Source organism: Rhinoraja longicauda, chromosome 29, assembly GCF_053455715.1.
Source record: "Rhinoraja longicauda isolate Sanriku21f chromosome 29, sRhiLon1.1, whole genome shotgun sequence".
Taxonomy (NCBI): Eukaryota; Metazoa; Chordata; class Chondrichthyes; order Rajiformes; family Arhynchobatidae; genus Rhinoraja; species Rhinoraja longicauda.
Genome location: NC_135981.1, coordinates 23,957,270 through 23,976,869, shown reverse-complemented (window position 1 = coordinate 23,976,869; position 19,600 = coordinate 23,957,270). Strand labels below are relative to the sequence as shown.

The window sequence follows — 19,600 nt, the reverse complement described above, 5'->3', positions numbered from 1 at the left end:
CCTCCCCGGAGGAAACACGTGTGGTCAAAGGGCGAACATGCAAACTCTTCACAGACAGCACCCGAGGTCAGGATTGAACCTGGGATTCTTGCGCTGTGAGGAGGCAGCTCTACCTGTTGCCCCTGCCGGATGTGGTATCGGAGATGAAGTGCGGAGTTGCGGCCAACATTGTATATAAATTACAATATTAGTGGAACATGTCTGAGCAAACATATGCCCAGTTTGACACTGGGTCTCTGGCGCTGTGAGGCAGCAGCTCTACCAGCTGCACCACTGTGCTACTCCACTGAGTTCCCTCTGCCCAGCGTCCCCCAGTTCCACTATCACCAACCAGCACATGGCTCGCCCCACCCTCTCACCTCTTCATACGTGGCTCCCTTTAATCTACTGCGTCCATCCTGAGGCAGGAACTCAACATGAAACGTCGACCATCCCTGACCTCCGCACGTACCGCTTGGCCCACTGAATTCCTCCAGCACTTTGTTTTCCTGCTCCATTTTCCAGCATCTGCAGTTTCTTATGTCTCCAAAGCAAAAACAAAATATTATTATGATACCTTAATTTACCTTTTAAGACTGTATTTGCACGTCCGCTTGCTGCTTCATATGGGGAGAATGATTAGAGTTAATGTGCACATTTAAGCAGAGAGGGCCCCATTTGAATTGGATGCACATTGCAACTATTGCCACTTGTTCCAGACAGTTGAACATTAAACTTTATTGTCTGCATAAGGCAACATCTGTGAAATCATCACACTGTTAAATAACTCACTGTAAATCTATCATTCAATTTTTCCATTTGAAAACACACAAAGAAAAAAATAAAGTTTTGTTTAAATTTACTGCAAAATAAAACTATTAAGGTGGCTCAGTTTAGTTTAGAGTAGTTCAGTTTAGTTTAGTTTAGTGATACAGCATGGAAACAGGCATTCCAGTCCACCGAGTCTGTGCTCACCATCGACCACCCATTAACACTGGTAGACACAAAATGCTGGAGTAACTCAGCGGGTCAGGCAGCATCTCAGGAGAGAAGGAATGGGTGACCCTTCTTCAGAATGTCTCGACCCGAAACATTGAGAATCTATGCTATTAGTTGATATAGTTAATTAGAGATATTGATATTTTGTTGTTGTCTTAGCTAATATAAAATGAATGCTTATTTTCAGTACAAAGCAGTAAGATGGATGCTTGTGGCAGAAAGGTTATCATTGGGATGGAATGCGTTTGTCCTTTTATGAATGATAGGGAGTAGACAGAGGAGTATTACTCCCTTGGTCTGATAGTGTATTGAAACAGTAGAGCAAGGTCGTGCAGCTGCGAGATTGCTCGTGTATAGAGATAAGTTTCTTTCTCAATAACAACTCCTTATATGGGTGCGTGTGAAAGTAGGAAAAGTTTCGAATCCACTCTAGGTAAATTGATGCGTTTCCCCGAAAGCATGTGACTTATATTAATGGTTTGGTTTCTGAGCATGTGACCTGTATTAATGATTTTGTTTTCTCTGTAACCATGGAAATTGTATTAGAATTGTAATTGGTCCTTAATTTTATCTGTTACGCCCCTTTTTCCTTTCTGTATAAAAAAAGTAAACAGTCTTGGAAAAGTTGTTCTTCCCCTCTCCTGAGTTGAGATCTTTTCAGACACTAGTATTGTGTCGGGAGATCCTCACGGGAAGAAGCCCACTGTGAAATAAATCTGATGTGCTCATCCAGTATTACGTGTGATTATTCAGACTGAAGGTAAAGAACTCGGATTATCAACATCACCCATTCCTTCTCTCCTGAGATGCTGCCTGACCCGCTGAGATACTCCAGCATTTTGTGTCTACCTTCGATTTGAACTAGCATCTGCAGTTATTTTCCTGCACCATTAACACTGGTTCCATGTTATCCCACTTCCACATCCACTCTCTACACATTAGGGGCATTACTTTCTTTACAGAGGTCTGTTAACCTACAAACAGCATTGCTTTGGAACGTGGAAGGAAACCGCAGTGCCCGGAGGATACCCACGCAGTCACATGGGGGAGCGTGCAAACCCCGCACAGTCAGCACCCGACGTCAGGATTGAACCTGGCACAAGTCATCCTTCCTCAGGCTGGCGTCTCTTGTGGCTCAGTGGGCATGCTGGGAAAAGATGGTCCACATGTTCCAGCAGCATCTGACAGGGTCAAGATGGTTTGCATAACGACACATATCAGTGACATTTCAGGCCAGTGATTCTTTAGCATCCGATGCCCACCAGCTTTAAAAACTCGATTAACATTCAGAAATGATTCTTAACTATTTCCTGAGTTCAGAAGCAATTAAAAAAAGGACGATAAATGATCAGGGCTGTCGTGGTCTACAGAAATGCACACTGCCAGGTCACATCACAGCTTGATTTGCGAACGGCTTTGCCCAAGAGAGCAAGAAATAGCAGAGAGTTGTGGTTTGGGCCGATCCATCGCACAAACCAGACTCCCCACCATTGACTCCATCTACACTTCATGCTGCCTCGGCAAAAACAGCCAACATCATCAAAGACATTTCCCACCCCAGTCATTCCTTCTTCTCCCTGCTCCTTTAGTTTTTAGTTTCAGAGACACAGCGCAGAGACGGGCTCTTCGGCCAACTAGATCCATGCCGACCAGCGATCCCCATACATTAAAACTATCATACACACACTAGGAACAATTTACAATTAGACCAAGCCAATTGACCCGCAGACCTGTATGTCTTTAGAGTGTGGGAGGAAACCAGAGCAACTGGAGAAAACCCACGCAGGTCACAGGGAGAACGTACAATCTCCATACAGACAGCACCCGTAGTCAGGATTGAACCCAGGTCTCTGGTGCTGTAAGGCAGCAACTCTACCGCTGCTAAATAGTAATATGGTAAATAGATTCTTTTTTGTGTCCCTTAACACCACTTTTTACTCTAGTTGCTCATCCTTATATTTATTTGTTTGTTTGTTTTATATATATATGGGTGATGGTTGAACAAAGGCCAGAGATGAAAAGACAGAAGATGTGAGCTAAAAGGATCGAAGAGTTACAAATTGTGAAGCGAGAGGAAAGAATGGAGGTGGAGGGGGCGGGGGAGGTGAGAACTAGGTGCGAGTCCAAGTTGGGCACAGGGAAGAGAAGGAGCTAAGAAAGGGAGAGGGTGGGGAAAGAGGAGGAGGAGGAAATAGATACCTAAAATTGGAGAATTCAGTGTTCATACCTTTGGGTTGTAAGTGGAATATGAGGAGCTGTTCCTCCAGTTTCCATGTGGCCCCACTCTGACAATGGAGGAGGCCCAGGATAGAAAGATCAGTGTGGAAATAGGAAGAGGAGTTAAAATGGTAAGCAATCGGGAGAACCAGTAGGCCTGGACTGAGCACGTGTTCGGCAAAACGTTTGTCGAGCCTATGATTAGTCTTACAGATGGAGAGTCTGAAGAAAGGTCCCAGCTCAAAACATCACGAATCCATGTTCTCCAGAGATACTGCCTGACCGGTGGTGCTACAGTATGTTTCTGCCTTACAGCAGCTGACACGTGGGTTTGATCCTGACTACGGGTGCTTGGCTGTACAGAGTATGTACACTCTACATTCTCCCCGTTGTACATTATCCCCTATATACGTTCACCCCGTGACCCCAAATGGTTTTCTCCGAGATCTTCAGTTTCCTCCCGCACTCCAAAGACCTACAGGTTTGTAGGTTAATTGGCTTGGTATAAATGCAAATTGTCCCCAGTGTGTGTAGAATAGTGTTAATGTGCGGGGATCACTGGTCGGTGCGGACTCGGTGGGCCAAAGGGCCTGTTTCTGCACTGTAGCTCTAAACTTAAAAAAATAAACTATCGTGTAGCACTATAGGATGTGACCAGGGCTGCCATATTTTTTATAAAGACCTTTGGTGAATAGATCAATGGGGCCAATGAGGTGGAGAGAACTCAGATCCACTGACATGGAAAGTTGTGACGTATCTGTTGACGTGTCTGTTGCTGAAACCTGACCCAAAAGGAGAATGCTGGGAAGAAGCAAAAGATCGGGTAGTGTCTCTGGAAAGAGAAGTAACTGAGTTGGTATTGGAAGTAGAACCTTGCTCCAGAATTGATCACTTCTGATACAAACAGGCAATGTGATTCTCTGAAAACTTGGGTTTCAGAGGCTGCCACCTGCCTGGGGCCCTGTTCCCCAAGCTTACGTTGGGGGTTAGTGAGATCTGTTGGCCACATTATCAGTTAATGTATTTATTGCACGCAAAGACCATACAACAATTTCAAGCAAACACAAAGAAGTAATGTTTTAAAGTACTTCTAAGGTGAATGATTGTGTTTCTCCTTCTTGCAAGGGAGTGTGTATCTGTAAAATTACATGCTGATTACTATTAAGGAGACACAAGGAACTGCAGATGCTGCTTTACAACAAAAAAAGCATAAAGTGCTGGAGTAACAGCATCTCTGGCAGAACAATGATAGGTGATGTCATCTATCCATGGTGATCCCTGGAGAACATAGTTTTGGGTCAGAACTGAAGACAAAACATCACCTATCCATGTTCTCCAGAGATGTACCCTGACCCGCTGAGTTACTCCGGCATTTTGTGCCTTTATCCATAAGTGATCTCTTCTGGAATAATGTACAAGAATGCATAAGACATTGAACCCATACTGTTCACCATTCAGAGTTCTATTGTTGAGTATGTAATGTCGTTTACTTTTATTCCTAGAACTACATTAAACGAAATTAAATATGAAGAGGCAGATATCTAATTGCACACAAGTAAAGCACAAAGAATCCAAAGGTAATTAACTTCTGCTTATCCTGTAATTGCAGCAATCAGTGAAAAGGGAAAATGGAACATAAGATCACTGAAGGATACCTTGTGTTGACAGGAGGAATAATTTAAGATTTATCAAGGGTTTTGTTTATTTTATTCTTTTACCAGCAATCTTAAGTATCCCTCATCAATTCTCAGCATTCTCATTAATACGAATATTCTTGTGTTTTAATATTTATGTTACTGTGCAGATTTTGTTTTGGTTTGGAGACAGTCTAATACAGATTAAGGATTGTTATGTAAAATTATTTTGGACTGTTTCTACACAAGGGCGGCTTGTTTGAGATTCTACTCGGGTAATGTCCATTACTGGCTTTGACACTGTATTACTGAATATCCCACATGTCCTTGAAAAGACAGTTTGTTACCACTGAGTGACTTGTAAAAAGCAGTTTCACGGACATTTTAGATACAAAAGTACGGATTGAAATCTGTTGTAGTATGTGGTACAAGGAATGGAACTACAGTGGGTTTAGCTTAGTTTAGTTTAGAGATACAGCGTGGAAACAGGCCCTTCGGCCCACCGAGTCCGCACCGACCAGCAAACCCCGCACATTAACACTATCCTACACATATTAGAGACAATTTACACTTATATTAACCTACAAACCTGTACGTCTTTGGAGTGAGGGAGGAAACAGAACTTGGAGAAAACCCACGGGGAGAACGTACAAACTCTGTACAGACAGCACCCATGGTCGGGATCGAAACCGGGCCTCTGGTGCTGCAAGCGCTGTAAAGCAGCAACTCTACAATTGCGGGTTTGACGATAGTCTGAAAATTCCATCATCACTTTTTACCTGATATCGCTTTTGTTTTATATACAGTACGTAGGTTTTAAATTGCATACAATTTCTCAGGCACAATGCCTATGAACGTGTGAAATCTGAGATTTTACAAAAACAAAATACTGCTGCCCCTGGAAATCTGAAATGAAGAGAGTAAAAGTAAGAATTTTTCAACAGGCCGGGCACCATCAGTGGATGGAGCGAACATTCCAGGTCACTGGGCAATTCTTCAGAACTGGAAGCAAAACACAAAATTGATGACCCATTACAGGAAAGGTTGTGGAGCCTCTGGAGAGCACACAGACGGGGTTTACCAGAATGCAGCTGGATTAACATATATAACATATAACAACTACAGCATGGAAACAGGCCTGTCCGGCCCTACCAGTCCACGCCGACCATTCTCCCTGACCTAGTCTCATCTACCTGCACTCAGACCATAACCCTCCAATCCCCTCCTATCCATATACCTATCCAATTTACTCTTAAATAATAAAATCGAGCCAGCCTCCACCACTTCCACCGGAAGCCCATTCCATACAGCCACAACCCTCTGAGTAAAGAAGTTCCCCCTCATGTTACCCCTAAACCTTTGTCCCTCAATTCTGAAGCTATGTCCCCTTGTTGGAATCTTCCCCACTCTCAAAGGGAAAAGCCTACCCACGTCAACTCTGTCCGTCCCTCTCAAAATTTTAAAAACCTCTATCAAGTCCCCCCTCAACCTTCTACGCTCCAAAGAATAAAGACCCAACCTGTTCAACCTCTCTCTGTAGCCTAAGTGCTGAAACCCAGGCAACATTCTAGTAAATCTCCTCTGTACCCTCTCCATTTTGTCGACATCCTTCCTATAATTTGGCGACCAGAACTGCACACCATACTCCAGATTTGGCCTCACCAATGCCCTGTACAATTTCAACATTACATCCCAACTTCTATACTCGATGCTCTGATTTATAAAGGCAAGCATACCAAACGCCTTCTTCACCACCCTATCCACATGAGATTCCACCTTCAGGGAACAATGCACAGTTATTCCCAGATCCCTCTGTTCCACTGCATTCCTCAATTCCCTACCATTTACCCTGTACGTCCTATTTTGATTTGTCCTACCAAAATGCAGCACCTCACACTTATCAGCATTAAACTCCATCTGCCATCTTTCAGCCCACCCTTCCAAAAGGCCCAAGTCTCTCTGTAGACTTTGAAAATCTACCTCACTATCAACTACTCCACCTATCTTAGTATCATCTGCATATTTACTAATCCAATTTGCCACACCATCATCCAGATCATTAATGTAAATGACAAACAACAGTGGACCCAACACAGATCCTTGGGGCACTCCACTAGACACTGGCCTCCAACCTGACATACAATTGTCAACCGTTACCCTCTGGTATCTCCCATTCAGCCATTGTTGAATCCATCTTGCAACCTCACTATTAATACCCAACGATTTAACCTTCTTAATCAACCTTCCATGTGGAACCTTGTCAAATGCCTTACTGAAGTCCATATAGACAACATCCACAGCCTTGCCCTTATCAATTTCCCTGGTAACCTCTTCAAAAAATTCAAGAAGATTAGTCAAACATGACCTTCCAGGCACAAATCCATGTTGACTGTTTCTAATCAGGCCTTGATTATCCAAATAATTATATATATTGTCCCTAAGTATCTTTTCCATTAATTTTCCCACCACAGACGTCAAACTAATAGGTCTATAATTGCTAGGTTTACTTTTAGAACCTTTTTTAAACAAAGGCACAACATGCGCAATGCGCCAATCTTCCGGCACCATCCCTGTTTCTAATGACGTTTGAAATATTTCCGTCATAGCCCCTGCTATTTCTGCACTAACTTCCCTCAATGTCCTAGGGAATATCCTATCAGGACCTGGAGACTTATCCACTTTTATATTCTTCAAAAGTGTCCGTACCTCCTCTTCTTTAATCCTCCTAATTTCCATCACTACTCTACTTGTTTCGCTTACCTCACATAATTCAATATCCTTCTCCTCGGTAAATACCGAAGAAAAGAAATTGTTTAATATCTCCCCCATTTCTTCCGGCTCAGCACATAGCTGTCCACTCTGACTCTCTAATGGACCAATTTTATCCCTCACTATCCTTTTGCTATTGACATATCTGTAGAACCCCTTGGGGTTTACTTTTACATTACTTGCATTACTTACATTACTTTTACATTAAAGGATATTAGCTGTAAGGAGAGGCGGGACAAGCTTGAATTGTTTTCTTTGCAGCGTCAGAGGCAGAAAGGGAGACATGATTAAAGTATATAAAATTACTAGACCAAACCTCTCCTGCATTGGTGCAGCACCGTCTCCTCCCCCCTTGGCTTGGTATAAATGTAATTTGTCCCTAGTGTGTAGGATAATGTTAGTTGGTGGGGTTCACTGGTCGGTGTGGACTTGGTGGGCCGCAGGACCTGTTTCCGCACTGTACCTCAAAACTAAACTAAACTACAAGGAGGTGCCTGGAGTCCAGATATCCCTCCTTTGTGAATCTTGACATTGCAGTTTATCGTGTATTTTTAATGGTTCAATGGTCCGTTACTTTCACGTGTACCGAGGTACAGTGAAATTTGATTTATCACACAGCCATACCAAAAAAGCAACAATATTCAAAACTACATAAAGATTAAACATAAACAGCCACCACAATGGCGTGTGCGAATCCCCAGGGCACACAGCACAATGTGTGTGGCCCGGACATTGAACTGATGGCTGTGGAACTGGACCCACAGCCATCAGTTCAATGTCTGGACCACACACACGTTCCTTCACACGATGTGACCAGAGTTGTACCGACCGCAGTCACTCTCTCTGCAGTCCCTGTCCGTCTGTACAGTCAGAAATCCGTCCACACTCGCACCAGACTCCAGGATGTTCTCATGGCGCGATGTCCCTGCAATCACCGAGATCACTGCACTCACGGCAATCGCTCTGAGTGCCCACCAGCGCAGGCAGCACAGCCATCTTGTTTTTCGGCGACCTCACATTCCCCACTGTAATGGAAGGCAAATAACTTGTACCTTCTTCCTCCTTTTCTCCCGCGGTCGGGGCGATTGAAGCTCCCGCAGTCGGGGGGTTTGAAGCCCCCGCATTGAGGCGATCGAGGCTCCTGCGGTTGGAGCTCCCGAGGTCGATGCCTAACAAAGGGACTGCCAGCTCCACGATGTTAGGCCGCAGTGCGGACGGAAATACGATACGAAAAATGTCGCATCTCCGTCGGGGGAAGAGATTTTAAAAAGTTCCCCCCCTCACCCCCCACATAAATAATACAAAACTAAAGATACACTAAAACATACAAATAAAAAGACTAAAAACAACAAAAGAAGAAAGGGATGAGACAGGCTGTTGGCGAGGCTGCCATTTGCCTGGTTACCTTTAAACATTCGATGATTAGTCTCTGTTCTATTTGATCTCAGTGACAAAAGCAGTTGTGTAATAGAGTAACCGTGCCAGTAACAACGTGCAATTAAATCTCCTAAAATTATTAGACCGGAGCATTCTGCATGTAATTAAATCCACTTTTATCGGGAGAGTGTGATTGTCGTATGTATCAACAATGGAACAATTAAATGTGTAGGAAGGAACTGCAGATACTGCTTTAAACCGAAGGTAGACACAAAAAGCTGGAGTAACTCAGCACAACTGGAGAGAAGGAATGTTTTTAAATTGTCAGGGTTCCTGCAGTGAGCGGGAGGCCTGTATGTTCAGAGGGGGTGAGGTGAGGTTAGAGTAGGTTAAGGGGGGTGCGTTCAGAGGGGGTCTCGACCCGAAACGTCATCCATTCCTTCTCTTTTCTTCTCTTTCTTGAATGCTGGCCTAACTTGTTGGGTGGTTCCAATGCAGGTTTTATTTACGATTTCAGGAATCTGCAGCTTTTATTTTATTTTCAACCTTGCTTTTTTATTTAGTAAGTGCACGCTTATCAAATATTTAAGTTATGACTTTAAAACATCTTGCCATCTTCAAACCAATTGCCAACAGACCTGCACTCCCAGCCTCCATCACTCAGCAACCCTTTAACTAGCATCACAATTTATTAGAAAATTTGGTAAAACCAACCGGGGGAGAGGGTAGATGGTGTGTGGGGGGAGAGGGTAGAGGGTGGGTGAGGGAGAGGGTAGTGGGTGGGGGAGAGGGTAGAGGGTGGGTGGGGAGAGGGTAGAGTGTGGGTGGGGGAGAGGGTAGGTGGGGGAGAGGGTGGGTGGGGGAGAGGGTAGAGGGTGGGTGGGGGAGAGGGTAGAGGGTGGGTGGGGGAGAGGGTAGGTGGGGGGAGAGGGTGGGTGGGGGAGAGGGTGGGTGGGGGAGAGGGTGGGTGGGGAAGAGGGTGGGTGGGGGAGAGGGTGGGTGGGGGAGAGGGTAGATGGTGTGTGGGGGGAGAGGGTAGAGGGTGGGTGAGGGAGAGGGTAGAGGGTGGGTGGGGGAGAGAGTAGAGGGTGGGTGGGGGGAGAGGGTAGAGTGGAGGGAACATCCAAAGAGGGAACTGTCAGGTTATTTAATGCGGACCTATCCAAATAGGTCTCAGCATCAAACTGAATTCTATTGTGGGATCTACCACTTAAACATAGGGGAAAAAGCAGGTCATTCAACCCTTTGATCTGCTCCACTATTTATTACGATCATGGCCAGCCCTCTATCACAATACCCACCCTCCCATTTATAGTTTAGTTTAGTTTAGAGATCAGTGCGGAAAGTCCCTTCAGCCACCGACAATCCCCGCACATTAATACTATCCCACACACACTAGGGACAATTTCCAATTCTACCAAGCCAAATAACCTACAGACCTGTACGTCTTTGGAGTGTGGGAGGAAACCAGAGATCCCGGAGAAAACCCACAGAGGTCACAGGGAGAACGTACAAACTCCATAGACAAGCGCCCGTAGTCTGGATCGAACCCAGGTCTCTGGCTCTGCAAGGTAGCAGCTCGACAGCTGTGCCGCAAAAGATACAGCATGGAAACAGGCCCTTCGGCCCACTGAGTCCACACCGATCATCGGTCACCCGACCAAGCTAATTTAATGTTATCCCACTTCTTTATCCACTCTTTATACACTGGGGCCAATTTCGAGGCCAATTAAACTACAAACCCACATGTCTTTGGGATGTGGGAGGAAACCGGAGCACCCGGAGGAAAGCCATGCAGTCAGAGAGAATGTGCAAGCACCAGAGGTCAAGATGGAAGCCGGGTCTCTGGAGCTACCAGGCAGCTGCTCGACCAGCTGCAGCACAGTGCCATCCTCTTTCCATCTTGAAATTTATCACTATGCTAAATATATTCCGCACACTTGAAACTTTTTGTCGGTCAATGTTCGTATTCTGCATCTCGGAACTAGAGCCCTTTCTTTGAACTCCCAGATGAGGATAACATGCTTCTTGTATCTAGTCTATTGAGCCACATCACAACTATATATATTTTCTCTTCCCATTCAGCCCACTCTCTCCGCATATAACAGACCCACCACCCTAGGGATCGGTCTGTACAGAAGCAGTTTTCACAGGCTTGTGCAGATGCAAGTATCCAACAAGTGTTCTACTGACCACACAAGCCAAACAGATTGGACATCCTGCAAGTGGTCACCCAAGGTGCACATGTTCTGTCCTATACGCATTAACAAGATGGTGGGTCCTTGGGGACAAAGGTTGCAGACCGTAAGAAATAATGACATGCATTTACATCTTAATGTTTAAAGAAATCGTTTTAATCAACCCACATTAGGCAGCTAGGACTTTATGTGAGGGTGTGAGAAATACAAAGCACCATTTAAACCCCACCCTTACCAGCTGTCCTGAACTGAAAGCTTAATTGTCTTCGGTAAATTGCCCCTAGTGAGTAAGACATGGAGCTAGTGTCCGGTGATTGATGTTCGGCATGGACTCCACGTTGTATCTCTAAGGTAAACTAAACCAAGGATATAGGTGCTTTAGTATCTTACAAGGTGAGAAATCATCCAATTTTAGAAAAAATCATCTCTGCATCCAAGGTATTTATTCACAAAGTGCTGGAGTAACTCAGCAGGTCGGGCAGCATCTCAGGAGAGAAGGAATGGGTGACGTTTCTGGTCGAGACCCTTCTTCAGACCCGAAACGTCACCCATTCCTTCTCTCCAGAGATGCTGCCCGACCTGCTGAGTTACTCCAGCACTTTGTGAAAAAAATACCTTCGATTTGTACCAGCATCTGCAGTTATTTTCTTATATCTCTGCATCCAAACAGCATTAACATTTGTTTTTCTATAGTCTTGGGCAGCAAAGCTTCCAAGTGTAATTTGTTTAATGTTGATGAACTTGCACTGCTGCTTACTGCAGATATAACCCATGTATATACATATACACAATAACAGATTCAAGTGAAGTGGAGAACACCAATTTATTCACATAAATTTTCTGTATATACACAAGTTAGGTTCAGTAGTATATGTGACTACTGAATAATTTAATGAAACTGTGTACAGGATGCAGTGGTAATAGTTTTGCAGCTTGCTTCATGGAACAGCAAATCCACCCAAACAGGAGACTCAGTGATTAGCATTTAGAAGTCTGGGCGATCCTTCTTCAGCTTGCTGTAGTCCGTATTCACCGCAAATAACTATTAACAAATAAAAAGATTAGTCAAAATGACTTCAGTCTAAAAATTCTAATCAACATGAAACTTGTCCACCAATTAACATTCAATTTCCTGGGGGGTAACTTTTTCACACAGAGGGCGGTGGGTGTGTGGAACGAGCTGCCCGAGGAGGTAGTATCGCAATGTTATTTAAACATTTGGACAGATACAGGAATAGGACAGGTTTAGAGGGATATGGGCCAAACGCAGACAGGTGGGACATGTTGGTCAATATGGGCAAGTTGGGCCGAAGGGCCTGTTTCCACATAGTGTGACCCTATAAATGTAGTTGGAAGAAAGATTTTCAATGTCACTACACACAAACTCTTATGATGCACAAAAGAAATCTGAAAAACTGCCTTACTAAAAATGTTTCCTTTCATAGTTAAACCAATAACAATTAGTTGGTCTTGACCCAAAACGTCACTTATCCATGTTCTCCAGAGATGTCACCTGACTCAGCAGGAGTTACTCCAGTCCTTACATGCAAATCTTACAGTTTCACAAAGTGAACAAGAATATCAGCATAAATATTTGAAAATGTTCCCCTACATTCCAGTTCTTTGCAGTAATTTCAATTAGCAGTTGCGCTTTGACATTTCAAAAAATACAATGGATAGCTATGTGAAAGAATTTTCCTCCTGAAAACAATTTAAAATGCAATGGGAGGGGAAGGGAAGAACATTTGGTGGTGGGTTGGGAGAGTTTGGCAGGGTGAGGAGAGGTGGAAGGAGAGGAGTCCTATTTGGACATCGGTCGTTCATACATGCCAATCAGACATGTGGACAGGAGCAATTCTAGATTAAAGATAGATACAAAATGCAGGAGTAATGCAGCGGAACAGGCTCCATCAATGCAGAGAAGGAATAGGTGGCATTTCGGGTTGAGACAAAGAAGTGTCTCGATCCAAATCGTCATTCATTCCTTCTCTCCAGAGATGCTGCCTGTCCTGCTGAGTTACTCCAGCATTTTGAGTCTATCTTCGGTTTAAACCAGCATCTGCAGTTCCTTCCTACACATATTAGTCTTTCCAACCCTTTGCAGGGCTCATGGCTTTTCCGTGACCGCATTCATAATGGTCCACATCCCTTAATACTTGAGATTATTTTTCATCTATCACTTTAACATTTTCAAACATCAATAACACTCGTTTGTGTCATGTCCTTACTTTGACCTTCAATGCCAAACAATACTGGTAAATAAACTCAATTTTCAGCGCGATCAATATTGCCTTCCCAACATTGTTCAGAGTATTCCTCATTAATTGTAACAGAACTTCCTCTCACCAAATATACTCCCCAAGATATAAAGATGGGCATTTCAGTGGCACCTCAGTTTGTTTTATTCAGCATGTCCACAACATTTGAAGCTCCTCCCAACATTTTTAGAATCTTCAGATTTTGCATTTGGAAAACATTCTCATTTGACCTTTTTAAGCTCCAAACTAGGTTTCTCTCATTTGCTTACATAAAAGTTAATTTGCAACTTTGGCCAACTTTTTCTGTTAATGCTTTCATGATTTAAATTGTTCAGCAATACTGTTGCTTTGTGTCTTTAATAGCACTCTGCAACTGTATGTACCAACATTAACCATGATGAGGAAGAAGTGGAGAAGAAAGTTATTTCAAAATATTATTTCCATCATGCTCTGGTCTCCATAGATCTAAAATAATGGATGAAATATTCCCGATGAAATGATTGTGCAATTGATTCCGACCTTTATTCCAATTTTATACCGTGCTTTTAATATCGTATCAGCTCAATGTTTAACATTCCAAAAATTAAGTAGTATATACAACCACAAATTCAGGGTAAAAGGACAAAAACTCAAGAGCGTTCAATAATTAAGTCCGTTTCGCTGCAATGAATTCCATAAAATGGTTACCTTATATTGTCCAGTTGGTGGAATTTTGTTCCATGGTTCAGGGTTATTCTTGCGATCCCAGCTATATGGTAGAGGGTGATTACATAGTTAGTAATTTTAAAAAATGACACTTTATTTGAGGACCTTAAAGTAACAACTTTTGTTGCAAATATCCGGTTAAAAAAATTGCCTGTTATGTTGAAAACAAACATTTGTCCATGCATTCAAATAAAAACTCATTTTACACATCCTTTTCTAAAGCATATAACCAGGAACAATTCAAGGACAATAATGGTGGACATGTTACACTCTTAACATCAAAACACCCAAACCTCATTCAATAAATTCCCCCGTAAAGTTAAAATTAAAAACTATTGTCGGTGCTAATATGGATCTTATACCAGAAAATCTGAACTCAGCTGTTAATGCACAAGTAATTTAATAAGGAATCTTGTCATTTCAATTCTATGCAATTTGATTTTGTCGTTAAAAAACAAGTTGACATGTAATTTAGTGCAGAAACATAAACGTTCTAAAGAAATCGGTACTCTAATTAATACATTGCCGAGTCAGGTGCAAGTTTCACTGTCACATGACAGTGTTTAAGATGAATAGGGGCACAGGGTTTGCTTGATTTACATCCAACCACAGCCGGGCACGTGCTACTGACGTACAGTCACCTACCTAACATCAGGATTGCGGAGTGCAAGCCTCATGAGGTACAAGCTTGCTCCAATACTTCCAGTTCCCATGAAGACAAACAGTGGAATTAGCTATAAGGGATTAAAGACAAAAAAAGTTTATAATTCTCAAGTGGAAGGGATGAAAAAAACAAAAGTAAAACTTAATTTGTTTAAAACTTCATAAGTCTCAGAGCAGACGAATGCCATTCGGCCCATCATGTCTACTCTGACATTCAATCATCGCTGATCTATCTTTCCCTCTCAACCCCCTTCTCCTGCCTTTACCCCATAACCCCTGACACCCGTACTAATCAAGAATCTATCTATCGCTGCCTTAAAAATATAAACTGACTTGGCCTCCACAGCGTACTGTGGCAATGAATTCCACAGATTCACCACCTTTTGACTAAAGAAATTCCAACTCATCTCCTTCCTAAAGGAACGTCCTTTTATTCTGAGGTCCTCTGGTCCAAGATTCTCCTATGTGAAAACATCCTCTCCTTCTGTTCAGGCCTTTCACTGTTTCAATGAGATCCCCCCTCATCCTTCTAAACTGCAGCGAGTACAGGCCCAGCACCGTCAAACACTCATCACATGTTAACCCACTCATGTCCACAAGCCTTTCTCCAGGAATCCAGCAAAAAACACGTTATCTCCTAAACAACTTCCAAGTACTTTACCTATCGTACAAAGTGAATATATTTAAAATATCCAAGTCATCATCTCAAGAGCACTGAAACACCCATCAACGCCAACACATTAGGTACTTCCATTACATAAAAGATAGAAATGCAAATCTTTATAATTTTACAGTTATGAATTCTCTACACTGTGCCTACTTAAAGTTTACTGCTGTCAAAAAGTGCTCTTTCCCAACAAACAGATAATTTAAATCAAATTTATCTCATTACCTCCTACCATTATCCTACCAAAATATCATAAAAATGCACTTGGGCCTAATTGATCACATGCAAAGGAACTATCTCAAAACAAATAACAAGAGGCCGTGCATTCAACCATGCTCTCCGAGGAAAGAAAAATTACACCAGCCCGCTTCTTCCTAACTTGCTACAAGTGGAGTAACAAAGCAATTAATGGGAAAACAAAATGCTGGAGTAACTCAACGGGACAGGCAGCATCTCTGGAGATAAGGAATGGGTGATGTTTTGGGTGGAGACCCTACTTCAGACCTAACCCTCGACATGAAACGTCACCTATTCCTTCTCTCCTGTCCTGCTGAGTTACTCTAACATTTTGTGTCCTTCTTCGGTTTAAACCAGTATCTGCAGTTCCTACACAATGGGAAAACAAAATGGCTAAGGTAATAATTTAGAGATTTAGTAGATTGCAGCAATTTAGAAGCTTTTCAAAACTGTTGTCCAACTGAAGCTTCACAGTTAAGTAAAAATAAATCAATATCACTACTGGAGTCAGCAATTTATGACTTTGGGAAATAGGTGACCAACGAGAATAATGCTGACACATATCACATTGTCTGCAAACCAACTGTCATTTATTCTCAATTCAATTACAACCCATTATATCAACCAGTAATTTGTAATAACTAAAGTGGAAATCTGTACTAAAAGCAGAAATTATGTCCAAATAATTGATTGAAAACAGAGGCTGTCATCACTGCAGTGCTCACTGTGGTGAGAATGCACCATGAACAAAGTGTTGATTCTCGTGCACTGGAAAAATCTGCAGTACTTCAATAAGTCAAAACTGCAGCCCCCATTGAAATCCCTATCACCTCATCACTACTCAAGATTATCCATAATTTAAACACATGCAGACTTTTAAAATTGATAAACCCCAGGGGGAATTTTTAAACCGATTAAAAATGTGTTTGAAAGTGTGGAAAATTAACGAATAAAATAAAACATTATAGTTTAAAGCCATGTAAATAAAAACAGGAACTGTCAGCAGACATGTTCTAATCACATGTTGATCAGCACTCTCCTGTAGCCAGTTAAAATGGGGGACCCACTCTTATAGTTTTGTTGGACTAAATTTACAAAGGCAAAATTATCAACTCAACATGTTGAATTAATTAAACCATGTAAAGCATGTTACATGTAAAAATCTGTAAAACTGGGCATGGGTTAGTGTTTGAATAAGGCCTGCAGCATACTGCACTTCACCCCCACGTCTCCCCTCCTCTTCAGCACCATTATAATCACAATGCCCTCATTCACATCCCCCAGTACCTGTCAGTCAGCCAACATCAACACCCCACCATGCCATCAAATCTCCCAACAACCCACATCTCTCACTGTCCCAGCCCCAACCATCTCTCTCCGGCAACCCATCTAAAATCCCACCATAACTCCACGCTCCTGCCCCATCTCTCCTCTTCACAGCCCCATCACCTCCTACCCAAGCCCCTCTCTGCACCCCTCTCCACTTACTTGTCATCCATCCATCTCCTCCTCCTCCCTCCACTCTCCTCCACATACCCTCCTCATCCTCTCCATCCCATACTCATCTCCACCCCACCCCCTCCCTGAGCATCCCAGCCTCTCCCTCTCCACCCTCACATCTCCCTCCTCCACCCCTGTCCCGTCCCCCTTCACCCCCTCCCTCTCTCCATTCCCACCGCTGGGGTGAGTCCGCGCCTGTCCCCCCGTGTCGTCGTCCCCCGTGTGTGTCTCTCACGCTGGGGTGAGTCCGCGCCTGTCCCCCCGTGTCGTCGTCCCCCGTGTGTGTCTCTCACGCTGGGGTGGGTCCGCGCCTGTCTCTGTCCCCCCGTGTCCCTGTCTCCCCGTGTCAATGTCCCCCCCCCCCCCCGTGTCTCTGTCCCCCCGTGTCTGTCCCCCCCTGCCCGTGTCTCACGCTGGGGTGGGTCCGCGCGTGTCCCTGCCCCCCCCCCCGTGTCTCTGTCCCTCTCTCTGTCCCCGTGTCCCTGTCCCCCCCTTCCCGTGTGTGTCTCTCACGCTGGGGTGGGTCCGCGCCTGTCCCCCCCCGTGTCCCTGCCCCCCCCCCGTGCCCCCCCCCCCGTGTCTCTGCCCCCCCCCCATGTTTCTGTCCCCCCCATGTGTGTATGTGTGTCTCTCTCACGCTGGGGTGGGTCCGCGCCTGTCACCCCCGTGTCCCTGCCCCACCCCCCCTCGTGTCCCTGCCCCCCCCCCCCCGTGTCCCTGCCCCCCCCCCGTGTCTCTGCGCCCCCCCCCCCATGTGTGTATGTGTGTCTCTCTCACGCTGGGGTGGGTCCGCGCCTGTCCCCCCCGTGTCCCTGCGCCCCCCCCCCCCCCGTGTCTCTGCCCCCCCCCATGTCTCTGTCCCCCCCCCCATGTCTCTGTCCCCCCCCCCATGTGTGTATGTGTGTGTCTCTCTCACGCTGGGGTGGGTCCGCGCCTGTCTGAAGATCCGACGGAACATTCTGCCTCCGCTCCGCGCGCCGCCGCCGCCGCAATGTCACCTTTGGGTCCTGCCCGGCCGGCCCTGGCGGCCACGCACATCCCCAACCACAAGGCCACGCACATCCCCAATCACCAACTCGCCTACCCCTTTACAATAAATGAGACTTTCTCCATATTACGATTTCAAAAATATAATTTCATTCTAACCCTGAAAACCCGGCAAGGAATGTGGCAACCTAAATCCTGCAAGCCCGGGCAGCGCTTTCCCCCCCCCCCCCCGTCACGTGACGGGGGCGGCCGAAGCCGCTGCGGAGAGTCACGTGGACCAGCTCTGGTCAGGTGGGGGGGGGGGCATTGTCACGTGTACTGAGGTACAGTGAAAAGCGTTTGTTGCGTGCTACCCAGTAATATGTGATTTACAATCGAGCCGTCCTCAGCGTACAGATACATGATGCAGGGAATAACGTTTAGTGCAAAATAAAGTCCCGTAACGTCTGATCAGAGAGAGTCCGAGAGTCTACAATGAGGTAGACAGTAGTTCAGGTCCGCTCTCTGATTGTGATAGGTTGCCTGCTTTACCATACAATGGCAGAAGGCTTCCTGACGGTGGGGCCGCGGCTGGTGGCCTTGCGGCGGCGGCAGCGATACCTATAGGGTCGACCCGCGGTCGACGATCGATGAGAGCATGGAGGACCACCGTGAGGGGAGAGGGGAAGAACAATGGAGGACCTGGCGTGGGGAGGACGGCCGTGAGGGAGGGTGGGGGAAGAACAATGAACAATGTGGGGGGTGGACAATGGACAATGGGGACCCGGCCTGGGGGAACCACTGTTGGGGGGGAGGGGGAACAAAGGGGAAGCCGACGTGTCTTGTTACTTTGTCAGCACCGTAGGTGGCTGCAACCTGTATACATTGTGTATGCAAGCAAAGAATCTCACTGTGCCTAGTCACATGTGGCAATAAAGTATTGTTATTCCTACTTTATTTGTCACGTGTGTTGAGGTACAGTAGGAAATTATTTGTTGTAAACAGTTCAGTACACATGTCACCACACATAAGCATCTCAGGTACAGTACAAGTGTATAACAAGATTTCTAAAATGTCTTCTGTTGCATTACTACCTCTTTTGTTATACAATAATTTATCTTGTCATTTAATTTATTCTATCTGCCACAGTGGAGGGAAAGTAATGATGTTCTGAAAAGGAAATTATTGCTTTTCAGCCACTGCATGATTAAATGCAATATTAGAGTCATAAAACAGCACAGAAACAGGCCCTTCAGCCCATCGAATGTGCTAATCAAGGTCAATCCATTTACATGAATCCTATATTAATGCCATTTTTTTGGTATTCTCCCCACATTCTCAACAACTCCCACCAGTTTCCACTACTCATAATAGGGGCAATTTACAGTGGCCAATTAATCTAATAAGTTGCTTTTCTCTGATTTGTGGGAC

General features: G+C 44.7%; 1 protein-coding gene across 1 annotated transcript; it reads right to left on the bottom strand.

Moving 5' to 3' along the window:
- Positions 1-11,971: 11,971 nt before the first annotated feature.
- On the bottom strand, positions 11,972-18,280 carry LOC144607582 (cytochrome c oxidase subunit NDUFA4-like). Its single transcript, XM_078424498.1, is given in 5 exon segments — positions 11,972-12,215; positions 14,119-14,179; positions 14,782-14,870; positions 18,120-18,184; positions 18,187-18,280. Coding segments are annotated over 5 exon segments (351 nt in total). The 5' UTR covers positions 18,266-18,280; the 3' UTR covers positions 11,972-12,158.
- Positions 18,281-19,600: the final 1,320 nt, after the last annotated feature.